We start from the raw sequence: 25,797 nt of genomic DNA on the forward strand, positions 1-25,797 counted from the left end.
TCCTAGCCTCTGAGATGAGGCAGCTCTTTCTGTGTGAGGCCTGGAGCAGTCCAAAGCTGACCTTGTCTCTTCCCTTGCTTAAAACCCTTCATTATTTTCCCCATGCTCTCAGGTTGATGGATCATAATGTGTATGATTTGGCTCTTGATTCCCTCAGACTCTTTCATACCAGTTTGCCTTTCACTCTGGGATTGAACCATACTAGCTGGTTTTCGATTCCTCCCAGGCTCCATGGACCCTGATCACAGGACCTTTCCACCTGCTATTCTCTACCTCCTAAAAAACACAGTAGATGTAAAGCTGGTGAATATAAACCATCTCTCGCTAGGTCTTCTGTGTTTTGTGTGGTATTTTGACTAGGGGGTGGTTAAGTTTTACCATAGGAAGTCATGTTTCCTATTTCAACAAATTAGGCAAGTTTACTAGTTTTCCCCCTTGTTTAGAGAAAAAGATTGGCAAAGGCAAGAGAAACAGGAACCCTACATTCTTATATGGGAAAAAGAGAAGAAATCAGGGACAGAAACCCTTATGTTTTTAGGCAATAAAAGATGAAAGTGTTGGATTCTTTTGTATGAAAGGATACTACTCAGCAGTGAAAAGAAACAAACTCTTGATTTGCACAACACATGTGAATTGCAAAAGAATTGTGCCAAGTCAAAAAAGTCAGAAATAAAAGGGCACATACTCTGTGATTCCATTTATTAAAATGATAGAATATGCTAACTAATCTGTATGACAAGAAAGCAGATTCACTATTTGCCTGAGGGTAGACAGGGTGGAGAGATGGAATTCAACAGATAAGGAAACTTCTGGGGGTGATGGAAATGTTCATTAGCTTGATTGTGGTCTTGATTTCTGGAGAGATACAGAAGTTAAAAACTCAAAAATTGACATGTACAATTTATTATACATTATATACACCTGTGAAGGTGTTAAGAACTTGTTTATTGAACATCTGTTCTGTTCCAGGGCCTATATGGGCTCTGGGAACACAGGAATCAGCAAGAACAGACACATTCCCTGCCCTCAGGGAGCTTCAGTCTAAGGAGGAGGGAGACATGATTGGAATCATCGCCCTCATCAATGGACAGTTCTAGCTACAATTAGTGCTGTGTGAAAGATGAAGTTCATGGTGCTATGTGAACATGTCTTGGGATATTTGACCTGGTCCAGAAAGGCCTTCCTGAAAAAGTGAAGGCAGTGAAACACAGAAACTCAGAGTCAGGAGATCTGCAGGTCATCTGGTTTAACCCTAATCAGCCCTGCAAATTAGGAGTGCCTGGGTTGCTCAGTCAGTTGTGTCCAACTCTTGGTTTTGGCTCAGGTCATGGTCTTAGGGTCATGAGATAGAGTTCCCCATCAGGCACTGTGCTCAGTGAGGAAACTGCTTGTCCCTTTCCCTTCCCCTTTGGCTCCCCCCTGCCCATCCCTCTGCTTTTGCACTCCTGTTCTCTCTCAAATAAATAAATAAAATTTTAAATACCCGCAAATTAAACCTGTTGCAAACATTGCCAACAAGAGTTGATGTAGCATGGGTTGATGCTTATCGTTATGATATTCTAGAACCAAATTAAAACAAGAGATATTTGGCTCAAAGTAAAACTTGGTTTGCAGGTTTTAGCTGTGTGAGGCTCATGGGTGAGGGAAGGTTTTTGGTCAACATTCCACCTTCCTGTGTGTTATGAACACTCAGGCTTGAGAAGATGGGTGATCACTCTGGTTGATGTGGTGTGTTTGTGGTATGCTGGAGAGGCACATAGCATAGCCTGTGGTCAGGCCTCATTTTGATAGTCTCTATGCTTCCAACAGGGAGAAGATGAATCTGTCACCCTGAAATCCTGCACCCGGCGGAAAACAGACTCTATCGAGAAGAGATTTTGCTTTGACGTAGAAGCAGTAGACAGGTGAGTAGCAGTCACACTTTGCTCAGGAGCAGATATTACTGGGATTTTTATTAGGATTATTTGGAATTTTTACCTTTTCCATTCAGTCAGAGCTTTTCTGTCCTCTGATCCCCCACCACCCCTCCTTTTCCAAATACTCACTTTAGAATAGACCTCAGGCCAGTTGCTAGTCTGTAAGGATCAGCATAGCTTCTCCTGTCTTGTAGGTTCAGTACTGAGCCTCTGGTTTGGTTTGCTTTAACATTAGGGCTTTCCTGAGAAGTAATGTTTGTTATCTTAGGAGGTGGAGTAGATGTTTAAAGAAAACTGTTCAGCATGATTATATGAGCTATTTGAGATTTTTTTACATTAAAAATACTTATTTTTTTTAAATTTAAAAAATGGTCCGAAAGGAATCAGGTAAAATGAATGATGGAACAAGTTGTACTCAGTTAAAAAAAGATAGCTTTTAGTTGGAGCATTTCACCTACCACTGTGTGTATATGCCCAGGAAAGACAGCGAACCACTTGTAAAATCACTTTTTGTAGAGGGAGCTCTGTGTTGTAGTCCTCAATATTTATGGAGTCTCATTAAGTTGTGCCATTTCATGGTGTTAAGCCAGTTTGACAACGTTCCAATTCTTTGAAACACTTTACTTGGCAACAGGTTAATTCCTTGAGTGAAAGCCACGTGTTAAGCTTTTTTGTGCTATCTGTTCAAGATCAACAGTGCCAGCCTTAAAGATCCTTAAATCTCAACCTGATTCTCCTATAATGCCATTTCTCCCCTTTATTTAAACATACCCCCCCCCCCCTCCCACCCCCCCGTTTTGTGAAGTCAGTACTTCTGTCCTTTCTGGGACATTTACTTAGGGCCACTTTTTCCGGATTCTAGAAGATGGAGAGACTGAGTGCCTTCTGTGGTGTTGGCATGTTTGGGATGCTTTCTAATGCCCTCTTGTCTCCCTTTAGTGTGGCTGCTGGAGGCTGCTTGAGCTCCTGTGAAGGGAGCATGCACTTTTGCTTTAATCAGAAGTTCATGGAAACTACCTCATCTCTTCAGCATTTAATCATTATACCTTGGACTCTGGAGTTAGGTAGCCGGGCCCTAAATTTGGAATTTGCTGCTTCATAGCCATGTGACTTTTTGCTATTACTACTTAATCTCTCAGGGCCTTGATTTCCTTATCTGGAAAATGAAGCTAGTAATAGTACCTAGTTCCTAGAATTGTAAGGATTTAAGGAGATAATCCACGTAAAATGCTTGGCAGGGAGGCAAATAATAAACGCTCAGCAAGTGTTAGCTGTTATTTGTTAATTAGCTTGTCCCGACGTTCACCAGATTTGATTATTTTATAAGGTTAGACTCTGAATGATGAGAAGTAAACTAATTTATAAAGAAAAGAGTACTCCAGGTCTTCACTGTGTTTGGGGATGTGGGAGGGTAATAGGGAAAGGGTGCATGAGGACATAGGCTGAACTATGGTAGCATAGGGGAATTGCACAGGGTCTTCTTCACACTGAAATTGGTTATTCTTGATTTTAAACAAATCCTAACTCAGGATACTCTAAGCACCTGTATGTGTCTCTGTTCTCAGTATGGAATCTAAGGGAATTCACATTGTTGGCATCCATGAAAGAGGTGGAGAAGACACATATGTTTAAAAGCAGAGTTAGTTGTTTGCTGCTTGTTAACTGTTTCTAGAGACTATCATCTCTTTGGTTATTTGGAAGAAGGTGTGCCTCATGTTGCAGCTGTCCCTTATTTGAAAACCAGCTCAGAAATGATTTCTGAAACTGAATTATTTCCTGTTTTCTTCCTCAGAAGTTTTCCCAGAAGTTTTAGAGAGTTGCTTTTTAGGCAATTAAAACTCAACATGGTGCCTCTGTCTCATTTCCACCTCACGAGTACTTCCTACTATCTTTCCCCTTGATTATAACCTAAAAGCTTTGTATGTCCCAATTATAAGCTGAAGGCAAATGTGTCACATAGAACATACTGAGTGGGTTTGGGAAGTGGATTTCTCCTAAGTTCTGTTTCTGTTTCCCTGGGGATGACAGGGAGGGGGTTTTTAGTCTGGGTTCAGAAAGAGGCTGCTAAATTTCCTCTTAGGAAGCAGGAGGTGAGTAGCTAGTTCTGTTGTATTGCTTATATTTTAAATTTTCTGTATATGTGGTGTTAGGACACCTTAAAATCCCTTCTGGCTGGGGAGAGATTGTCCCTTCCAGAGCCAGCTAATTCTTAGAGATAGCGAAGGGCACAGCCTGGAGTGTGCCATTGATAGGCAAATTACCCAACTCCGAGCCAGGCTTCCTCCACTGAAACCCTTAATCTCCAAGAGGCAATATTCCTTTGCTTTAATTATCTGAGGTTCAGGTACCAGGCAAGGAGGGCCACTCCTATAGTTTAGAGCCCCCTGAAATTATTCAAACTAGAGGATCAATTGTTGACCCTGCTGTGCTTTGCCTTTCCCTTGGAAACTCCAACAGGAACCACCAGCTAGGCTGTGCCATCATTACTCTTAACAAGTAGCCCTGTGGCTGCTGGCTCTTTCCCATATGGCCCTGTTGGGTATGCCATGCATGCATCCTGTTTCTAGGACCTGGGAGTTTAAGAAACTTTGTTTTCTGAGCTTGAGCATCTTCTGTGTCTCTTGACTTTTACTTAAAATAACATAAAACATATATGAAAAACTTCTCTGTTTTTTATATAGGTCATTATCTTTGATCTCAAAGATTAGGTTATAGTTGGGCAGCATTTTTCCTTATCTGTCTCCTGTTTTGACTTAGTGTCTTTCAGCATTTTTCTTACCCATCCAGGAAGGGACTAAGGAGAGAAGGAAAAACATTTCCATGGGTTCATTGGCAACATTCCTGGGAACTATGCCCAGAGTTCTCTCCTCTGGAAGATTCCTTACACCTTGGCTTTTTCCCCAGTGTGCTTTAGCAAGGAGTTGATTCCCACTGCTTTTCCAATGAGGTATTCTCCTGATACCTCGGCTGTACCTGAATGGCTAGAGAGGTGGAGGGACAAAATGCAAGTTTAGCACTTAGGAAATGTGGAAGTAAAAGGGAAATTGTTCTATTTATAAATGTTTATGTAGCGGCTATTAGTGTTTTACTCTATTGGTACACATGCATGTGAAAGTAGTATTTTTTGACTTAAAATATATGACATGGTGGGTTTTTAGGATTATTCTGAATACTTGTATCTTTTAGACTTAGTGCTGATATTTTATGTTTGTGTGTGTGTGTTTTTTTTTTTTTTTTTAAACAGACTATAGCTTTTAGGAAGTGATATTCCAGCCGGTCAATATTTTTCAGTTTATTACGTCAGCATGTCTGACTGTGTGGTGAGAAATACCTGCACTCAGCATCCATGGGGTGCTCATTAGAACTACAGCTTCCTGGCCCCTGCCCCAGACCTACACAGTCCTTCTGACCCTCCTGGTGAGAGACTATGAAATCCACTTTTGGAATAAGCTCTTCATTTGTCCTTTATTCTCACTAATAATGGATGCAGTAAACACCACGCCTATCACAATACAGATTTTTCAGGGTATGAAAATCTTTCCTTACTAAAAACACTGTGACTAGGAATGACAGTAAAACAAAACAGAACCCCCCCCCCCCCCCAAAAAACGAGGCTTCTTTGTGAAGGAGCTTAAATCTTACCCTTATGGAGGAGAAGAATATAGTAGAAGAGGTAATTTCCAACCTCTCATAAGAGATGACCAGGAAAAAAGCAACAGCAGCAACCATGGTAAAATTCACTTTTTAAGCTAAAGGTGGAAGAGTGGTGAGAGATCTAGCAGTAAGAGAACACTCTGTAGAAGCTGAATGCTCTTCATACATTCTCATGTTATCCTCACTACAGTCTAGGAGGACTGTGCTCCAGTTAATTCACATTACTGGTGAGGAATCTGTAGTTCAGAGGTATGAGTCTTCCCCAGGGCTCAGGAGGGATTTGAACCGAGGTGCATGGGCACTCACTGCAGGGCACCTTCCTGCCTCAAACTGAGGATATGTTAGAAACGTTTCCAGCATTAAGCCCAGGGCTGTCATTTCTTGGGTTTCAGGGATACCACTGAGTGTTCAACTTGCTAGATGTGAAATCTAAGAAATGCTTTCTCATTATACTCACTTGCACATGGCATCATAAACAAATGGATGAACTAAAGCTGCAAACTAGCTTCTGTTCTTATATTTACTGCCTTGTGACCTCCAGAAGATCCTCACATGGCTAACAGTTTTAAAGAAGCAGTACAGAAGAGCACAGGCACATTGCACACAGGTGTCCCACGAATGCTGTGTTTTTGGGGGGGGTACATCTCTTCTCCCTGTTATTTTTAAGGTGACACTCATTTCTCTCTCTCTAGAGAGACTAGCATGAGTCAGAAAGCAATGGGGTATTTATCACTTATTTCATTGTATGACAACGCATTGCTGTTAATTTGTTCTTCCTGAAATGCTGATGAAAAGGGGTTAAGCTCTGACATTTATGTCCTAAAGGAAGAAGTGTTGTGATTCTTTGACCCAGGAACAAGCTGGGAATCAAATTAACTGTTAATTCAGAGTTATGAGATTTAGATCCATAGTTCTTGAACTTTATGCCTGAGGTTCTCTGTAAACTGAATACAATTCAGAAATCTACTTTTAATTCTTATATCTAATTGTTTTTCTTTTGGTATATCAACTAGGCCTATCGTCTCTTCTCAGTATCTTATAGCCTTCTATAGTAACTTCACATAATTTCCTAATCCCACATATTCACATCTTATCTGTCCCTTATTCTCCAGTGCCTTTCTTCAATTCCTTTTCTCAGAACTAGTTTTAGGGGAGGTTCAGACCTGAGAATTTGTTGAAGACCCTTGGTCTGTTCTGAGTAAATATATCATAGGCTGATGTTTTCATATCTTTCCTTCAGAAGGATTTTGTTGTTACCAACATTGAAAAGTTAACATTAGTAGAAACTCTTGTGTCTTTCTTCAATTCCAAAGTGAAAGGTTGTTTAGGTCAAGATATCTTGTCCATTAAATTGATGTGATACTGCTTTGAATTTGTCTTCTGTTTTTGTTTTTAATTCCATTTCAGGACTCTAGCATTAAGACTATTGTAAGGCTTTAAATGAGTGTGTATGACTTGCAGTAGTTGTAGGATGTTGCCACAATATGGTACAAAGAGGAGTATTTTCTTACTTTCTTAGAAGTTGTTTATTAAGAATTGAATTGTATATCCCTCAATTCATAATGTTGAAGTTCTATTCTAATCCCAGTGTCTAAAAATCAAAATTATTTGGAAACAGGCTCTTTCTAGAGGTCATCAAGTTAAAGTTAGGTCATGAGGGTAGGCCCTAATTCAGTGTAACCAATGTCCTTATGAAAAGGAGAGATTTGGATACCGAGACAGATAGGTACTCAGGGAAAGCATCATGGGAGCGTGAAGGCAGAGATGAGGGTGATGTGTCTTCAAGCAAGAGAATACCAGAGATGGCTAGTAAACTCCCAGGATCTAGGACAGAGGCATGGAAAGGATTCTCCTTCACATACCTCAGAAGGAAGCCACCCTGCTAACTGCTTGCTCTTGAACTTCACAGCTTCTTCATAGGCTTGTGAGCTGCTAAATTTCTGTAGTTGTTGTCACCTGTTTGTGGTACTTTGTTAAATCTGTCCTAGCAGAGGAACCAAATCCAGTATTGAATAGGGAGGACCTCTCTCAGTCAAGCAGCAGCAGTATCCCTGACAGCCTTTTAGATGGATGGGCCAGCACATACTTGCTGAAGAAGCCCCACTTCACAAACAGCATGTTGACATAAATTATCTTCCTTACTTTGCATCGTCTTGATGGTAGCCTAACCTTTTTCTAGCTTAAAAAAAAAAAAAAATCATTCTTATGTCTTAATATAGAAACAATCTTTGGTGTTTTTTGAATTATCTTTCCATAGCACCGAGCATTTGAAGGTCTGTATTTTATATTGGTTAATTGAATAAGGGCTGGATTTATCATTTTCTTCCTTAAAGTATGCCACCTCTTTTTGAGGGAGTTTAATGTAAAATTCATGGGTAGAAATGGGATTCCATCTAAAAGTAGCTGTTAGTGGTAGTGGTATGTGAGTTACTAATACTTGCCAATCGGGACCTCTCTTCAGTCACTCTCAATAACTCCACCATGCAGCATCCTATGGAAATTAATGAGCAAAAGTAAGGAAAATATTTGTTCAAGCTAATGGATCGTGGTGGAGTCTTCCTCCCAGCATCTCTGGATTTGTTTAAAGAAATTTCTCACAGATGTGACACATGGATATTTTCTCCCATATGTTTTCCAGGAGGAGCCACTAAACCATATGGAAAGTAATAGAAACAAAAGGCTTCATTTTGATGCACTGAATCAATGTAGTCTCTTGAGAGGAGGTGTTTATACTTGAGGAAAGGAAACAATTAGAATACTTTATTTTTTCCAGGACTAGCTGACTCCAGCAGAAGTCCATACATTTGGAGATATTATGTGGAGTACTACACGCCCCATTCCTGGCATTGGCATGGGGGCCAAGACAAGCACAGTCCTTACCTGCAGGGGGTTTGCTTTTGATTGTAGAAAGAGCAAACACAAATGCATATACATACACATTCAAGCAATTAAAGGTATAAACCGGGATGTTGAGTGTTTCAGCAAACTTGGAGGACCAGAAAGCATAGGACAAATGTAACAAACACAGGGACCTAATCCTTCTGTTCGTACAGAGATTGATGGCATGACTGGAATACTCTGAACCTGTTCTTCCTCTCCTTCCCTCCTTCCCTCATTAATGAAGTACAACCACATGCCACAGATTTTACCAACTGCGGAGGTAGGAAGTTTAATGAAGTACTATGAATCTACTGGGCTTTCCTTCTTAAAAGCTGTCACCTGATTTTGCTTTCAAACTAAACCTGAAGTCCTCCTAGTGCAGGCTTCCCACAAACAGGTAAAGCAAGACAGTTTCCTCTGACCAGCATCAACCTGAGGGGCCACGCCCACTGTCAACTCTCCTGTCGTCCCACTGTGTGTACTGTGTCCTTGCACAGTGTATGAGCTCTTCTTGGTAGGGGTTCGCTGGTTGTTGAATTAGGTATGTGTTCTGTATACCTCTGTTCAACTCTAAATTTGTGTGTCAAGTAATTTGCTTCCAGAGGCATGATAACATCATTTTCTACAATTTTTAATTTAGTGCATGGGATTTTTTGTTTTGTTATGGAAGAGTAATGTTTGAATTAGACAATTTTGTTCTTATTTTTAGGACTTTGGTGAACTGTTTTGTAAGATACTACAGGAGCTTAATCATGTTAGGTGCTATTTAAATTAAGACTTGAGCAAGTACTCACATACTCTGCATTCCAGTATAAGGTACGGTGAAAAAAATTCCAGGAAAATGAAAAGTTGGTTAAAGAAAGAATAGTGGAGTCTTAGAAGATTTACAGAAGACCTGAGAAAATCTAACCCAAACCCTCCAACAGCTACCACCCTCATTTCAAGGATCTTTTTATGGCAGACTGCAGAATGCAGGTAAAAGAAGCAAACAGCCTTGAATTTCAGTTTGGGACCTGCCCTTTACTAGCTGTGTGACTCTGGTCCAGGGCTTATCATACTACCCTTGCAGGACTATTTTGAAGATGGAATATGATAATACTTGCTGGTGCAGTCCTGTGTTGGCAAAAGTTGTGCTTTTGGAATTTTTTTTTTTTTTCTCAACCCCAGTACTTTGGAATTCATTGTTCTTATGTTGAACCTTTGCTTTGGTGGATGTTTCTTTGAGCATGTTTTTTCCATTTTGATGTTGTTCCTTTTCCTATAATCTAATGATTTTTCAAGTCTACTATAAACTAAGAGTGATTACAGGTGCATTAAGTATATGTGCAAAGGTGCTGGTAGAGGAAGATTCTGTTTTCAAATTATATATGTGGTAACCCATTATTTGTATATATATCCTATATAAGACAAAAAGGGTTATGCCTTTCTTTATGACTTACTGTCTCAAAATGGAACTGTACTAAGTTAAAATAATACTGTTGTTTCTAATTTGCTACGTGTCGTGTGTGTATGCAATTGTTTGTATGTCTTGGTGAGGTTGTGTGAGTGTAGATGGTATGTGTTTTCCAAAAAGGATCACATTATGTAACAGACTTGCTGCAGTGCTCAACCTCTAGATGGCAGTTTAGTATATTTATTAGTAACTACTAAGAAGGTCTAGTGGAAAATCAGCTCTCCTTTATACATCAACAATTAGGAGTCAGCGGCTGGGGGTGGGAGGTTATTTTTGCGCTAGAGAAGAAATGATGTGAATTACTCCTTAAAGGAAAGGTATTCTAAATGATTCATTCTTTGTCGAAATTCCTTCCTCTCACCCTTTTGTGATGGATCATTTCATACCTGCTACCCTGCAAAAGCAAGCATGCTCAGTTAATCAAGCTTCTGTTTAAACATTACATTTTTACCTTGGTTTCTAAATGAAAAGTGTCAGGCTCTTTGCTTCAGGGACGGCTTATTTCAGGATGGTGAAGAAAACAGATGTGTGATTTTGGCTGTCCGATGTGTGCTGAACACCAGGCCAACCTGCCTTGCCCTCTTGGTGCAGGGCGCCTTTATCTTTTGCAACAGATGAATCTATTTTTCCTGGTTTCAGACTTCCCCCTCCCTGCCCCTCCCCTTCTCACCCCTGGTTTGAAATAATATTTGATTTTGCCTTCCTGGTGGTTGGATTAGAGTGCTGGTCTCAGTACCATTGACATTTTAGACAGGAAATGGCTTTTCCTTCCTCAGAGGGTGTTCTGCTGTAACTTCCATACTTGGGTGGGGGTAAACTGGGGGGAAATATTGTGCTTTCTGGATTGCTTCTTGGCTGTTCTGTAAAATAAGCGAGTTGAGAAGTTTTTGGAATCTTAAATATTCATGCAGTTTGAAATTGTTATCGAATGGTTTTCTTCCCCTTTTTCTTTTTTTGTAAATTAACTGAGAGAGTGTTTACTCTTTGACTCTGGTTTAACTAAAAATGGGATGTGGTGGTTTTTGGATTTTACGAAGGGAAATGGGGGCGACCTTATTTGTACTCTTCGGTCTGCATACTGAAATTTGTTTTGCTAATGGCAAATGCCAGTATAAAATGAGTTTTTTTAAAAAAATCTAAACCAAAATGTTGCAGTTAAATCTGAAAAGAGGAAACAAGTCAATCAGTAAATTCCACTTACTTACATTTCTATGCACTATGAGCTACAATAGTAAAAACAAAAAATTGTAAATGACTAATAAATTTCTTAAATTAGATAATTTTTTCAACTTGTTATCAATGGTAGTAACAAGTATTTTTGTTCTCCCTGAGTTTTACTCATTGTGGCAATTAGTAATGTTGCCTTCTGCTGCTGCTGTGTTAAAATTTGCTTTACTCCTGTGTTCCCAGTGTCTGGCATAATGGCTGGCCTATAATAGGTAATCATATAAGTTTCTCTTAGGATAATGCAGTTTCATGTGCCAAATATTTCTTTATTTGGGCTTCCTGATGTTTTTGACTGCATTTTCCTTTAAAATAAAAATGTAGGAAATTATTTGATATGATTGGCAGTATTTACTCTTGAGAGTATCACTACTGCTATGGTGCTCATTATTTTAGGACTTTTCCTCTCAAGGGGTTAATGCTGTAGGCAGTGATAGATTATAATTTATTCATTATTAGGACAAGATCCTTTCTAAATTGATGAGAAGCCTACTTCTGAAAACTTCTTAAGGGGTGTGTGTGTGTGTGTGTGTGTGTGTGTGTGTGTGTTTGTGTGATAGAGCACATGCGCACAAGCCCTGCTTCCCCTCTTTCCTTCCCTCCCCTTAAGGATTCAATCACCATGGATCCCAGGGCACATACACTGCATGCACGTGGGGGCAGTACAGTATTGTGCTTCTGTGTAGGCTTTGCTTCTGTATGGGCTTTGCAGACTGGGTTCAAGTTGAGGCTTTGCCTACTTCCTAATGCTATGACATTTTGCAAGTTTTTAAAATAGGTATAATGATAATACCTACTTCAGAAAGTTATTTTGAAGAATAAACTATATTGCAAGTAAAGTCCTTAGCACGGTGCTTGACACCTAGTAAATACGCAGTAAATATTAGTCACAGTTAATGAACCACTAGTTTGCAACTTCTGCTTTCTCTCTCAGTAACTCTGTCTCTTACCTTTAGCCTACTCATATCCTTTTTATGCAGAAGGCTCTGTAATGCATGAGGACCATCAGTGGGTCATTATCTCAGTGCATATTTATAACTTTTTATCTCCATATAGATTAATGTTGCCCTCCAGTGATGACACTGGGTCCTGAGTATTGGGGATAAAAGAGGAAGTAGCCCACGTTCCTCCTTTTATGAAACACTGGAGATGCTCTGCTGAATTTGACTGTGAGGTGAATCACAAATACAGACATGCATCATTGCTGGTTCTAGTGCATCAGATGACTTTATAATACATCGTGGTAACTTGGGGTAGAGCCCAGAGAAAGACCGACACAGACACTAGAAGTTGCAAACAGGCGGTCCACAGACATGTTTGGTTTGGCTTGAGTAGTGTTTGAACCAACATGTTGAAGTTGAAAAAAGTCTGTAAATGTTGCTCTGCCTCCCCATGTTCCAGCTGTTTATGGAGTGAGGAGTGGATGCCTCCTTTAGGTTGGGCATACACTCTTCACTTTACTCCTGTCCCCACCATGCCCTGTTGTCTCACTGTGATGACAGGTGACAGCTGCCGCTTTGCCTTGTACTTGAACCATTATTTTTCCATAGAGGGGAAGTCCTTTTTTTGTTCCTATGACCATCAAAAAGTAAATGTGCAAAAGAAAAAGTAAAGGGCTGCATATTATATGGAAAATAAGAGTGAGCCTATTTTCCTTGGGGCAATAAATAATCTTTTCATTTAATTTCACTGATTTTGCTTACTTCCTATTCTCTGTGGCTGTTTGAATCTGTAATCTCATAGATAAGAAAGCATTGTCATTCTCCAAGATTATTTGGTATGGCTTTGGCCATATCTTTGTGTAAATGAAGATGTCCTGAACTTCAAACCCTAATAATGGCTGGGAACCTGTTTTCCCAGTAGGATTTTAGAAGCAAAGGACAACTTCCTGTCCCTGGCATTTGTGCACCTCTTTCCCACTATGGATGGCAGCCCATTCTCCAAGGCTTCACCATTCTGTGTCTTTCTATACAAGCATAACCTGACTCTTACATGTGCTGTAGTGTAGTTGGAAGCTGGGGAATGAACTCTTGCCAACAGAAGACTTAGAGTCTTATGAATGAGTAACCCCTACATCTTTGGATCTTTGGAGGTTGATTTAGAAAGAAGAGGTTCTGAGTGTTTGTTTCAGTGGGGTGGAGTCAGTAACAGCATTTCCTTGTCCAGTAGGAAGTAGTGAAGTTGCCAAGCTACTGAGATCACTATTGTTGACTCAGATTCAGGAATAAGATTAGAGCAGGAAAGCTGTGGCGTGGCCCTGGAGTCAGGGCTGGTTGTAATTCTGTTTGCTCTCTGCTGCTGAGGAGCCTGTGAGGTGACATCAGTGGTCCCTGCTCCTGGATGTGGCAGTGAAGGCTACACTGTTTTCCACGGGCTTTTTTCTGGAGGCCAGAGTGGAAGGGGGTATGGTGCTGGGGTGCAGTTTGGCCTGTGACAGATGAGTAATTTTTTGCATCTTCTCCCCTGTTGTGTGAGAGGTAGAGTGCCATCTTAGAGAAAATTACAGATACTTGTTCACCAGTTTGAAGCTGATAAAGATATAGCACTAACCAAGGATTTATTCAGATTCAAAATGAGGTGCCATATCATACATTGTATCTTAGAATTGAGCTGTAGAAAGGATTGCAAGTCTTTTTTTGTTACTTCTCCCAACTCATGGGCAGAGGGCCCTCCTTGGCAGATTTTCTAGAATTGCTAAAGACCCCTCTTTGTCCTTATCAGTTATCTGGCATTAATTCCAAAAGGGGGAAGTAGGCCACTTAAATGCTTTACTCAGGAGGAAAAAGGAAATGGCTGTGTCGTGAGAGCCTATGTGTCAGTGCAGCCCCTGGCCTGGCTCCCTTTGTGGTAGAGGTGTGATTTTCAGTGCTGTGTGTGAGTGTGTGAGTGTGTTGGGGATGGGGTCACGTGTATCTGCAGCACCTGTGGCTGGTTTCTTTTCCTTTTTAAACTATGTTCACCTGTCCTTCTTCCTCCATAGTTTTGACCCTACTGTACACTTGCCATCTCTTCCCCTCCACCTGCCACGTCCATTTGCCCCAGTGATAAGAGCAAATTCTTGGAGCATTTACAGTGTGTCTAACACTGTAAAACACTTTATGAATATCTCATTAAACTTTCACAATGACTCCTTGAAGTAGGTATTGTTTAAAACTGCAGTGTGAAGAAGAATATGGAGTAGTTCAGTTAGTTGTCCACTAGGCACTTACGTAGCTATGAAGCACGAGAGTCAGGATAACTAGGATGCCTAAGTTATTGATGACAAGACCTATATCTTCGGTATTTAAAAGACTTTTTTTTTTTTTAATTGAAGTGTAATCACAGTAAGATGCACAAATCTTAAGTGCGTATCTTAAGCATATCTTTATGACTGCCCCCCACAATGCCTATACGGGTGTAACCAACCAGATCAGATTATAGAACATTACTATTACCTGAGGAGATGGTTTCCTTCTAGTCATCATCATACCTCTTCCCCCAAATAAAATCACTGTTCTGAATTCTGTCCCCAAAGATGACTTTGACTAGTGTTTGAATGTCATATCAATGGAATTGTACTGTTAGTAGTTTGTGTCTGGATTCTTTGTTTCATTATTATAAGATTGATTTATTTTGTTGATTGTACCTTGTAGTTGGTTCTTTTTTATTTTTGTATGGTGCTCCCTTGTTTAAATATAAACAATTTATTCTCATAGATGGATATTTGAGTTTTTTGTTGTAAAATTTGGCCATTAAGAGTAAAACAACATTCTTATAAGAGACTATTAATCTCAGGAAACAAACTGAGAATTGCTGCTGGGGAGGGGAATGGGAAGGATGGGGTGGTTAGGTGATGGATATTGGGGAGGGTATGTGCTATGGGGAGTGCTGTGAATTATGTTAAGACTGATGATTCACAGACCTGTATCCCTGAAGCAAATAATGCAATAATACATGTTATTTGCTTATATGTTAATTAAAAAAATAAAACAGCATTCTTGAATGTGCCTTTTGATGGACATACACATTCATTTCTCTTGGATGTATGCATAGAGGTAGAATTGCTAGTTCCTACAGCAGGTGAGGTGTATGTTTAGTTTTAGTAAACTAAATTGGTTTTATCAATTCTCTTTCTAAGAAGCAATATGTGAGAGTTCTAGTGGCTCTGTATTCTTGCCAGTACTTGGTATTGGTGGTCTTCTGAATGCTCTCCCTTCAGAAGGGTGTTTCATTGTGGTTTCATTTGCATTTCTTCAAAGAGACATCATGTTGGGCCCTGTTTCTTATGTTTGTTGGCCATTTGTGTGTCCTACTTGAAGTGCCTGTTCATGTCTTTTATCCATTTCATTAATTGGGTTCATTTTTTTTTTCTTATTTGTGGGCATTCTTTACATATTCTGGTTAAGAGTCTCACTGGAGATACAAACTATAGCATCTCTTTCTCTTTAGTTTGCCTTTTCAGTCTTTTAATGGTACCTTTTTAGAATGAAAATTATTCATTTTTTTGAAGTCTTATTTCCTTATTTCCTTTTTTCTTTATGATTAGTGCTTTCTTTTAAGGTTTTTTTTTTTTTTTTTTTTAAGATCTTATTTATTTGTCTGAGAGAGAGCACAAGTTGGGGGAAAGGGCAAGTGGAGAAGGGGAAAAGGGGAAGCAGAGTCCCTACTGAGCAGACAGCCCGATTTGGGGCTTCATCCCAGTACCCTGGGATCATGGCCTGAGCCAAAGGCAGACGCTTAAACTGACTGTGAGCCACACAGGCGCCCCCATGTTTGGTGCCTTTTATGTTCTTTTAAAAAACTCATTACTCGCTGGGTGTTATACACAACTAATTAATTATTGAACACTACATCAAAAACAAATAGGGTACTGTAGGGTGTCTAACTTAACATAATAAAAAAATAAATAACTCATCCTTTCCATCTCTTGAGTATTTTGAAGCAGAAGAAATGTGGAGAACCTCTGCTGAAGAAAAGTCAGCTATAGTCACATTGGACATCATCATCTTCTTTTGGATTGGCTGTTTGAATGGTGTTCTGGTGGTGACTGTATCTATGAAACACTTCAGGCTTTACAGAACCTTTTATGGTTTGATCTTATTTGATTCTATGTAGGAATTTTGTGATGCTTGGAGGAGGAATGTTCAGTATCTGCTTTCTGTAGGGTAGGGCCACATTTGCTGTGGTCTTGTGTGTAAGGGTGAAGCAATAGACTTCTGGGTTGAGATCCTGGCTCTGTGACTGTAGACAGGATACTTAACCTATTCGAGCCTTGGTTCTTTTCATCTCCCCAAAGAGATAATGAGAATATACCTACCACGTGATGTAATTTTTAAGATTAAAGGAATTAATTTATATATAGTGATTAGCATAGCATCTGACATACCCTCCTCAGTTATTATTACTATAGATTATATTCCATTATGGTATTTGATAGTAACACAATTCTTTGTAGAGCTAGAAAGAACTCATTTCAATTCTCTTTCATTGTTTTATATTTTCCCTTGCTCATTGCACACCCTCCTCTGGATTTCTCTTTCTCTTTCCCCCTCTCCATTTTTGTTATGAAAAACCAGATGCATTTAAAACACAAACTGCTGACGTGGAAAGTACAGGGTCATAGAGAGTTTTGCTCGTTTTATTTTGTTTTGAGGAATGGTAGCTAGTAGGGACACAGGGAGGGGGAATATGGAAAGATAGTTATTGCTTGATTCCAAAATAAAGTTGACCCTTTCACCTTGGTCCTTGGAAATTCACACATAAGAGATTTATGTAATTATGGTTTAAATTGTTATGAAGGAAAAGAAACTTGGAGCTGAAGGAGTTTTTTCTAGATGCCTAGAAAGGATAGTACTGTGATCCAGACATTCATATACAAGATTGAGAGAAAATTACCTGAACTTGGAATGGTGATAAGATTAGAGCTAAGTGTATTAAATCCACTTTATTCAGTTCCATACTACCCCCTTCCACAAAAAAGGGGAACAAAACCACATATGGAAAAGAGCTTACATTTTGATATTTTCTTGAAGTGAAAACAGATCCTGCTGACTTTCCTGGTTACTAGAGCCAAGTGGCCTCCGAGTTTGTCTGAACTTCCTCCTTGTGGTTCTGGGTGGAAATCTCACAATGTGGGCCATGAGGTTGATGTGATATCTGCAGGGCCCCTGAAATCTTGGTATGCTAGGCAATTATTGTGGTCCCACTGTTTGCTGGTAGGAACCTAGCAGGAAATGGACTGGAGACTTGTTGGCTGCTTGACCCTAGTGTATACTGGGGGGTGTCTTTTGCTCTTTAGTGTGGGGGGACAGGAAGGAAAGGGTGGGGGCCAGGGCAGTGGGTCTCTAACTGTGCATTGGGATCACCTGGGGAGTTGGTTAAAATCCAAGTTCCTAGACCCAGCCCAGAAATTAAGATTTAGTAATAAGGTAGTTTTAGGCTAAGAATCTCCATTTTTCAGGGAATGCCTGATTCTGAAACTGGTGGTCCAGGCACAACACTTGAGCAATACTCAGAGGTTCAGGTCCAGGGACTTTAGAGTTCTAAAGCAGACTGCAGCTTCATAGACTTTTTTCCCCTCTAAGCCATTAAAGTATTGCACTTGAGGTAGAAGAGTAGAATCAGTCCACCATGCCTGCCAGCCAAGTATCAGCTCTGTGGAGCCATGACTTCCAGTAGTCTGCAGACAATGTCTGGTGCACTTAATGGGCTCATGGTGGGAAATGGGGATTTGGGTCTGAGAATGAGAATTTCTGGGAAGAGGAGGGAGGGCCCTGGCAGGAGCTGTAGAGAAAAGGCTTACTGTATTTTTGTGTCCTCTTTGTGTTGGGGTGTCACTGCTCAGGATGGCCTTCACAGGAAGGATTGCCTCTGGGGAATTAAAGTTTTCATGTTCAGGACCTTCACTCATCCATCCGCATACCCAGCTACCACCACTGTTGTCCACCTCCACCCACACACACACAACATGTACACAAACACTCATACCACACCTCAGTGCCACTTGAGGCCCCAACCCCCCTGTACTTAGATGCTTACATCTTTGGAAATGTTTTTCCTTAGGGGATGTTGAGTGATGTGATATTTAAAATGTGTTCAACATGAATAGATCTAGCATATCGATGGGACTGTGGAAATAAGTCAGTACCAGTAATTATGTGGGTCAGAATGAATAGACTTGTGCTGATCAGGGTATGGCCAGGCCCATATGTGTTTCATTACCATACTGTTCTGCGATCATTATGATACCGCAGACTCAGATGGTAATAAGACTTAATTCTTGCTTAGTGGACCTCTTACTTCCTTTTAAGCTTTCTCAGAGTTTACAAATGAGGATTTAAATAAGTAGTTTTTTTTTCATAAGATTTTATTTATTTATTTGACAGAGATAGACACATCTAGAGAGGGAATGCGAGTAGGGGGAATGGGAAATGGAAAAACAGGCTTCCCTCTCAGCAGGGAGCAGGATATGGGGCTCAATCCCAGGATCCTGGGATCATGACCTGAGCTGAAGACAGATGCTTAATGACTGAGCCACCCAGGCACCACTAAATCTGTAGTTCTTAACTTTTTGAGGGTTGTGTCTCTTTTGATAATGATTGAGATTGAACTGTTAATACATAAAAATATACATATATTTGAAGATGGAAGAGTGGTTTATAGACTCTCTTGGACCCATCTGTGGACTGTAAGGACTCCTGCTTTAATGAGCCCAGAGCACTTTTAGCTCCCTCTCCCAAGAACGTTTTCATTGTTCAAGTCTCTGCTAGTGCAGTGCCATCTGTAAGGGGAACTCAACAAACACCATTTGATACCATGTGCAAGCTTTCTGGAGGGTTTGTGTTCAGTTTGAAAGGTCAAGCAGATTTCATTGAGAGGGTGAAAAGAAGTAGTGCATGTAAAGAACTTAAGACCTGACATGACAAGTATTCACTTTAAAAATGATATACATTTAGGGCACCTGGGTGGCTCAGTGGGTTAAGCCTCTGCCTTCGGCTTAGGTCATGATCTCAGGGTCCTGGGATCGATTCCCGCATTGGGCTCTCTGCTTGGCAGGGAGCCTGCTTCCTCCTCTCTCTGCCTGCCTCTCTGCTTACTTGTGATCTCTCTCTGTCAAATAAATAAATAAAATCTTAAAAAAATATATACATTTAATATCATTATAAATCTGTTTACCATCATAAAACATCTCCATGTCAAAAGGAGTTTAGAAACCTTGGATTAGAGGTTAAGAGGCCAGCGTCCCCCCAGCTTGATTGTTTCCTCTCTCTTTAATTTTGAGTCCAGTGATTCTGTTCGCTTTAATACATATGAATTGCTATCATACTGTGAGTAAAGGTCTCTGTTATGCATTTTGGAGAATAGGAATGAATAAGACCTCAAGGAACAAAAACTGGTCTAAAGGAATCACTTTAGTCATTTGTGTCCCTTAACTGTAAGTAGTAGGGTAATGTCTGCTGTGGTTTTTCCTAGCTCCCTGAGGGACACAGGCTTATTGAGGGGAATTCAGGAGATGACTTTGCTTTCTGAGGCTGAAAGGTGGCTCTGAAAGCTGCCTGTGTGCCTCTCTTCATTTGTTAATCCTAGCAATCTCTTACTCTGTTGTTTGGGTATTTCTTGAAGTTTCACATTCATCAGGATCTCTCCACCAGTGACACTGGGTTCATGTCTATGTCCTCCTTTCTCCACAGGCCAGGGGTTATCACCATGCAGGCATTGTCGGAAGAAGACCGGAGGCTCTGGATGGAAGCCATGGATGGCCGGGAACCTGTAAGTAACAATTCAGGGAAGTAGAATAGAAATAAAGGCCCCAAGTTGTTTGTTGCTTCCCAAGTGCAGTGATTTTTGCACTCTATCTAAAGCCTTGGTTTCCATTGTACCAGAGGATGTCTTCTACTCTTGGACTTTCATCGATAGTGAAACTGTTTCTGTGTGGTTGTAGTCCCTGAGCTTCGGCCTCTCAATCCTTCAGGACTTTCAGGCTATGTGGTAGCCAAGGCAATTGTAGTGTCCTTAGGTCTCTTAGAGGAGGCAGAGTCTGGCTTACTGAATATTGATGTCTCCATGGAGTAGGATGCAAAACATTATGTCAAACCTATCTGAATGGGATAAATGATTTTAGAATTGTATATAGATTATGTAGTATCTTTTCTCATCTGGTTCAGCATTCCCTTGCCATGGTAGCCCACATCCCATTATATACAGTGGGATTATTAGTGTAGATGGAAGGATTTAAGTCTTGGTAGTATGACCTGTGCTCCCATTTTCGAGATGCTGGTTTTTGCTGGTTGATGTAGTCTGGTGGTTTTCCTGTATCGTGTGACATGTAAAACTCATGTCAGGGCCCTGGGGGAGTCCCTAAAGTAAAAAATAGTGGCCTTATCTTGGTGCCAAAGATCTCAGCTGCAGTATTCAGCAGATACTAGGGTTATAGAAATCCTAAGAATACATCCTAGGAATACAAAAGATAAAAAAGAATCCAGTGTCATAGGGCCAGTAGTTATAACTTGCAGAGGCACTATCCAGAGCGGGGAATGTGTGCAAAGCCATCAGGCCACAACCTTCATTGAGTATAGAACTCTGCATCAAGATGCAATCATAGATGATTCCAGTTCATTTGTATGTTTCTCAGCCTACCCAGGTTAGGTGATCTATATGGATGAATGTGTCTTTCTACTTAGCTCTTTTGTATATAAATGTGAAACTCCAATCAACTGAGCAGAAACAAATAACTACTTTGGATAGCATTTAATAACATAGAGCAAGATTTAAAGAGCCATTTAAAGAGTTTGGAACAGCTAAATTCGAATTGAACATTATTTAATCTTAATTCTTCTGCAGTACCTATAAGTTACCCCTTGTTTTCTCTGAATACATTGTGATGGAAGCTCTCAAAGCAGATAGACTTTTTTCTTTCCTTCATTCCTTCGTTCGTTCCTTTCTTTTCTCCTCTTTCTTTCTTTCTTTCTTCCTTCCTTTTTTTTTTTTAAACCAGGATGTGTATTGTGTGACTGATTATTGAAACTCTTGATGAACTAGATGCTGCCACAGCTCCCCTGTTGGGTTGAAGTGTTGTTCCTTCACAGAGTCCAGGCCTGATTCTGTGGTAGACAACTTTTAGGTGTCTATTTGACCAGTCCCAGGGGTATTTCATATTTTAGCCTTGGCAATCCAGTTATACTTCCTTTTCTACTTGGTAGGACAGCCACATTTACCACAAGTCAACTTCTGAAGGTTGTAAGCCTTAGAGCAGTGGGGATACAATGTGTGTGTGTCTTAATGTGATGCTTTTCAAATGATGATGTCCCCTTCCTCATCTGGTTTCTACAGCCAAGACCAAAGAAGCTGGAAGAGAAGGCACTTCTGCTGTGTATATAGAGTAGATAGACATTTCTACCATTAGGGTTTCGTGGGCACAATAGCTGCTTGTTGTCAGAGACGTTTGAAAGCCACCTCCTAAGTTGTCCTTTATCTTTGCTACCATTACCCTTAATTGAGCTCTTTTGTGTGTGTAAGTCACCGATTTGGCATATTACATGTCTTAACTCATTTATTCTTCTTAGTACCTTATTAAATAAGTATACTCTTAGGACATCACAAAATACTACCATTTTATAGTTGAGGAAAGTGAGACTTAACTTTAATAACTTGGCTCAGTAGCATAGACAGTAAGTGGCTATAGTGGTAGGGTACAGGTTAGGTCGCCATAACAAGGAGACTCCAAAGTGTAGTAGCTTAAGTAACATAGAAGTTGATTTCTCTCTCTAAGCATGGAAGTGAGCAGTCCATGCTTTGCAGGGTCATTCTGCCATACTCAACTCATGACTTTAGAAGTTGCTCTACTAGTCATTGCTGTTTTTCAGCCAGTTAATGGAGATGAAAGTATCCAGGACCTTGAGGATGCACACATCACTTCCACTGGCCCTAACATACTTAAATCGGCCACATCTATCTACAGGGGAGGGTGGGAAATCTAGGTCGAACATAGGCAGCCATGGACTGCCAGTACTCTGGGTATTTTATCACTTCCAGAAAGAAGACTGTAGGGTGGCTGACAGCTTCCATCAAAGTGACAGAGGTAGAATTTGAACCCATGCATAGTCCTAAATGTGTTTGGTTTTTATCATTATAGAGATGAGATTGTTTGATTTTTATCATTAATGTAGATTAATAGGCATCTTGAAGATGTCTTCAAGAATTCTCACTCATTTCATTTTTATATACTTTATCTGAGTTTCTTGAATGATTCTTCAATTCAAGGGGAGGAAGTATCCAGGAAGAAAAAAAAATCTTGTCAGGGCATACTATTCTTGGTATGGATAAAAACCCCACTGTTTTGAGGTTTCCCCAGCCCCGTAAGCTGCAGTTCTACAATGACTTTACCAACTCCCATTTAAAACCTCCCCTTCCTCCCTCTCCCTGCTATTTGATACTTGTTCTCTGTCTGAATGTAATTGGTCTTACTAACCACTTGAGTTTTCCTGTAGATTAACATCTGGCTTCTGCAGATGGAAAGCATGCTGTTGAAAGAAAACATCTCCTTGCTCCAGAATGTACACATTAAAACAAGTTTAAACACAAAATAATTCTGTTTCTAAACATAATATAAAATTATTTCCTCACAGGAACATATAGCTTACATTGAGAACAACATCTCTGTGTATTTTTCAGTTTCCTGAAGAGAGAGAAACAGACAAATGGTAACTGCATAGGTGGCAGGAATATTAGGCTTAATTTTATCTCCCATTGCTGAGAGCCTCTAGGGGACATTCTTGGAGATACATACCCAGTAGAAAATTAGCAGCTCCAGTTTTAATCACAGTCTGCCTAATTAGATAAATCTATCCCCTTAGAAGTTTTGGCTTTGGTAAGGGAAGCAGAAACCTATTTCCTTAGCTGGTTTTGGAATGTTAGCCTTGTATCAGGGAGATTACAATAGAAGCACCTAACTTTTGTTTCATACTTAGAGCTCAGTGGTTCTGTGAATGATTATTCTGTGTTGAATCTCTCTCTCTCTTTTTTTTTTTGGGAGGGGGGTAACTTTGGTTTGCATCCTTTTTGTTCTTTTTATTGTTTAATAACACCTTAGTATGGTTGGTTGGAAAAACAGTCTAAATGAGCCCTGAATTAGTTGATTTTACAGTTTTGGTTGTTACATAAATTACAGTTTTTAGCGTTCAGTGACTTTCTAGTTGAAAAGAAATTTTGAATATCTTTTTGGTATTCATGGATATATAATGGAGGAATGTGGTTCTTCAATGAGCATTATAGTTTTTATCTATGCTGTTAATTTAAATTCAAATGAAGGAAGCCTCATTTATACTTGGCCTGAGAAAAAGCTGGATTTATTGTTTTATGGAACTTATAATAAGTTGGGATATAATAGGTCCAGCCCATCTGAATCCAGAAACTTCCATAATATTTGGAGTTGGTTTCTTCTTTTGTGTTGGTATTTCTAGTAGGTTCTTTCCAGTTATGGTGATAGGCTTTCAGACTGTTCCAGGTTTACATTATATTATCAAGAACAGGAGCCAGGAAACTTACTCTCTTAAAAGGTCAGAGAGTTTCATTTATTCTTCTTCTACCCACTTAAGCCTCCATGTTGCATCACCACTTCCTCATATCAAGGAGATCATATGATAGTTGTCTTTCTCTGCTTGACTTATTTCGCTAACCTGGTGATTCACAGACCTGTACCCCTGGGGATAAAAATATATGTTTATAAAAAATAAAAAATTAAAAAAAAAAAAGGTCAGAGAGTAATTATTTTAGGCCTTGGGAGCCCTCTGGTCACTATTGTAGCTAATCAGCTTTGCTGTTGTAGCTCAAAAAGCAGCCATCGACAATGGGTATGGCTACATTTCAATAAAACTTTATTTATAAAAACAGGTAGAAGCCAGATTTCAGTCATGGGTCATACTTTGTTGATCCCTAATCTATAAGTAGTGGAAAGAGAGCCTTATATAATAATTCTAAAGAAGTCCCATATTTGAATTTTCTTGGACTAAATTCTTGGACCATAGGGTGGGATAGTTGAATTGACCAGACCTGACTCCCCTGCCCACTGTGCTAGAACTATGGTGGTAGAGAAGTTTTGGCTTCCCCTAAGGGAAAAATCAAAGCATTGTTATGTGAAGAAGGGGGGGAGATATGAGATAGGTAAAAGTGACAGAGTTTCTCCCTACTCCAATATCTATATTTCATTAAAATTTCTATTTGAAGAGCTTATTCTTTGATACTTGGCCAAGAGTGAAAACCGCAAGTTTACCACTAACCTCATACTTAATTGTGAAAGACTAAATGCTTTCTCCCTAAGAATGGGAACAAGACAAAGATGTTCATTTCTAACAGTTTTATTCAATATAGTACTGGGAGTCATAGCCAGAGGAGTAGGGCAAGAAAAAATAAAATAAAAGGCCTACAAATGAGAGTATATAACTTTTTTTTTTTTTAAACAACAAGCTAGTGAGTAAGATACAGTTTTGAAATGATTCTTCTGGGTTTTCCTAACTTTCTGTTAAATCTGGGTTGACAAGCTACAGACTCATTGTTGTAACCACATAAGCTTTTGTTTTAATCTTCTGTTACCTGGTCCTCACCTGCCTCCCACATAGACTGTGGGTAACCTGAGCCAAATGCCCACAGCTGGAGCATTCATCCTTGTTTGTCCATAACCAATATAGCGTCTGGTACAGGCACACACACAATCTGAAGTATCTATTATTCTCGCTACACTATGGAAAGATGACCCAGTGACTCAGTGGAACTAATAGGATAACCTGGACCCTCGGAGCCTGGATCAGCCTCTCTAAACTGTATTCCCATGTATTTCTCTTAGCTATGATTAATGATGTCTGTCGGAACTGCTGTTATTACCACCTTATTTTAGAAGTATTAGTTCTCTCATATTCCAAGGATTCTTCAGTGAAATTAGTTATTTATCTAATGAACCACTCCTTGAATATCTTTTTGATGCCAGAATTATGTAGAATTCGTTTAGGAAGATAAGAAACAGGTGGTATCACATGAAAGATGGTGTGTAAATCTATGTATTATTTGAAACTTTGAAACTAATACCTTTATAGGTCAGAAAAGGCCCCATACTGGCTTTTTCTTGTAGCTAAACCTCCTACTTGTGACACAGTGTCACACCCTTATTTATGTAAGAGGGACCAGTGCCTGAAAAGGTCAGGCACCTTTGGTTGGTCTTGGATAGATAATCCAGGTCTGCTAGCTTCCAGCTCTATGCTGTTTTTACTACAACGTACATACTGCTGAATTATTAGGAAGCTGTAGTTGAATTGTATCTACCCTTTCTATTAGGTGGAGTTACTTTATTGTGGCTCCTGCAGTGGTTGAAGAGAAAAGAGGAAGACACTAAGGAAAAACCACTCCTCTCATAAGAGGACAAGACAGTGTGGCTTCCTTCTGCTTGCCTTCATTTTAAAGAAATCTTCTGTTTTAGTCGTGTTACAAGTGAATGAAGTATGCTCTTTCTCTTACCTTTTTCTACTGTGCCCAAACTCTAGCCCCAAATGCTTCAAGAACTCCTAGAATAAATGAATAGTTGCATTGTATTTTATGCTCTGTACCCAGTACTTGAAAGAGCTGTTTAGAGTATTTAAAGGAAAAAGTAAGATTGATTACCATTAAGATCAGATTCTGAGATCAGAAGCAGAATGTTATGGTGGT

General features: G+C 39.8%; 1 protein-coding gene and 1 pseudogene across 5 annotated transcripts in view; one reads left to right on the top strand and one right to left on the bottom strand.

Annotated features, from left to right (window-relative positions):
* The window catches only part of ARHGAP26 (Rho GTPase activating protein 26), a 414,796-nt gene that overhangs the window by 141,905 nt on the left and 247,094 nt on the right, over positions 1 to 25,797 (top strand). For all 5 annotated transcript variants that reach the window (XM_059417816.1, XM_059417817.1, XM_059417818.1 and 2 more), the window contains 2 exons: positions 1,810 to 1,904; positions 19,797 to 19,875. In XM_059417816.1, coding sequence (XP_059273799.1) covers positions 1,810 to 1,904; positions 19,797 to 19,875 — 174 coding nt within the window. The remainder of the gene's footprint in view (positions 1 to 1,809; positions 1,905 to 19,796; positions 19,876 to 25,797) is intronic.
* On the bottom strand, positions 21,092 to 21,422 carry LOC132028121 (large ribosomal subunit protein eL37-like; annotated as a pseudogene).

The sequence above is a fragment of the Mustela nigripes genome, chromosome 12 (assembly GCF_022355385.1).
Source record: "Mustela nigripes isolate SB6536 chromosome 12, MUSNIG.SB6536, whole genome shotgun sequence".
In the NCBI taxonomy this organism is placed as follows: Eukaryota; Metazoa; Chordata; class Mammalia; order Carnivora; family Mustelidae; genus Mustela; species Mustela nigripes.